This window comes from Salvelinus sp. IW2-2015, linkage group LG3 (assembly GCF_002910315.2).
Source record: "Salvelinus sp. IW2-2015 linkage group LG3, ASM291031v2, whole genome shotgun sequence".
NCBI classification, from domain to species: Eukaryota; Metazoa; Chordata; class Actinopteri; order Salmoniformes; family Salmonidae; genus Salvelinus; species Salvelinus sp. IW2-2015.
The window spans coordinates 382,519-383,180 of record NC_036840.1 but is presented as its reverse complement, the minus strand read 5'-3'; the positions used below and the strand labels follow the sequence as shown (position 1 = coordinate 383,180).

The window sequence follows — 662 nt, the reverse complement described above, 5'->3', positions numbered from 1 at the left end:
ACAGGAGACGGTCCATGGACAGCAAGGGACTAAACAGGAGACGGTCCATGGACAGTAAGGGACTAAACAGGAGACGGTCCATGGACAGTAAGGGAGAATACAGAGTATCATGAATACAAAGTGAGGCTGTGCTGTTCTGATTTGCAGCAAGGTGGTGCTCTGGATAGCGTGTGTACTTCTGATAGGCAGATAAGTCTAGCAGTGGACAAGCTGTCCTAAAAACAGAGTAGAGGAGATGAGAGAAAAAGAGGAGATGAGAGGATATGTTCAGTGAGGTGGAACAGTAGAGGAGAGCTGTTAGGGGTGACAGAGCGGAACAGTCCGAAAACATCACAGACGGACACACAGACACACAAACACGCGCAACAGACACGCACAGACACACAGGGAGGGAAATAACAAACCACAGAGAAGAAGAAAAGAAGGATGAGGAAGAGAAGGGCCCCACCCGTATGGTGGTGTCCTCAGAGGAGGTGATGAGTGTGTGTCCCTCCGGGGTGAACTGGCAGTGGAGAACTGCCCTGGTGTGACCCTGAAGAGTGGCTAGAGAGGTCCCTGACGGCACCTCCAACACCTGGGGAGAGAGAGGGAGGAAGGAGAAGGGAGAGAGACAGATGATTCCATTTCAATCCTTTATTACTGTGTCAAAAGAGCAAAAACAA

The 662-nt window shown here is 50.3% G+C and overlaps 1 protein-coding gene across 1 annotated transcript in view; it reads right to left on the bottom strand.

The window, feature by feature from the left end:
- Positions 1–662, bottom strand: part of LOC111955569 (apoptotic protease-activating factor 1) — a 76,357-nt gene that overhangs the window by 46,160 nt on the left and 29,535 nt on the right. The window contains 1 exon segment of the mRNA XM_070436413.1: positions 449–609. Within this exon segment, the coding sequence (XP_070292514.1) occupies positions 449–609 (161 nt within the window).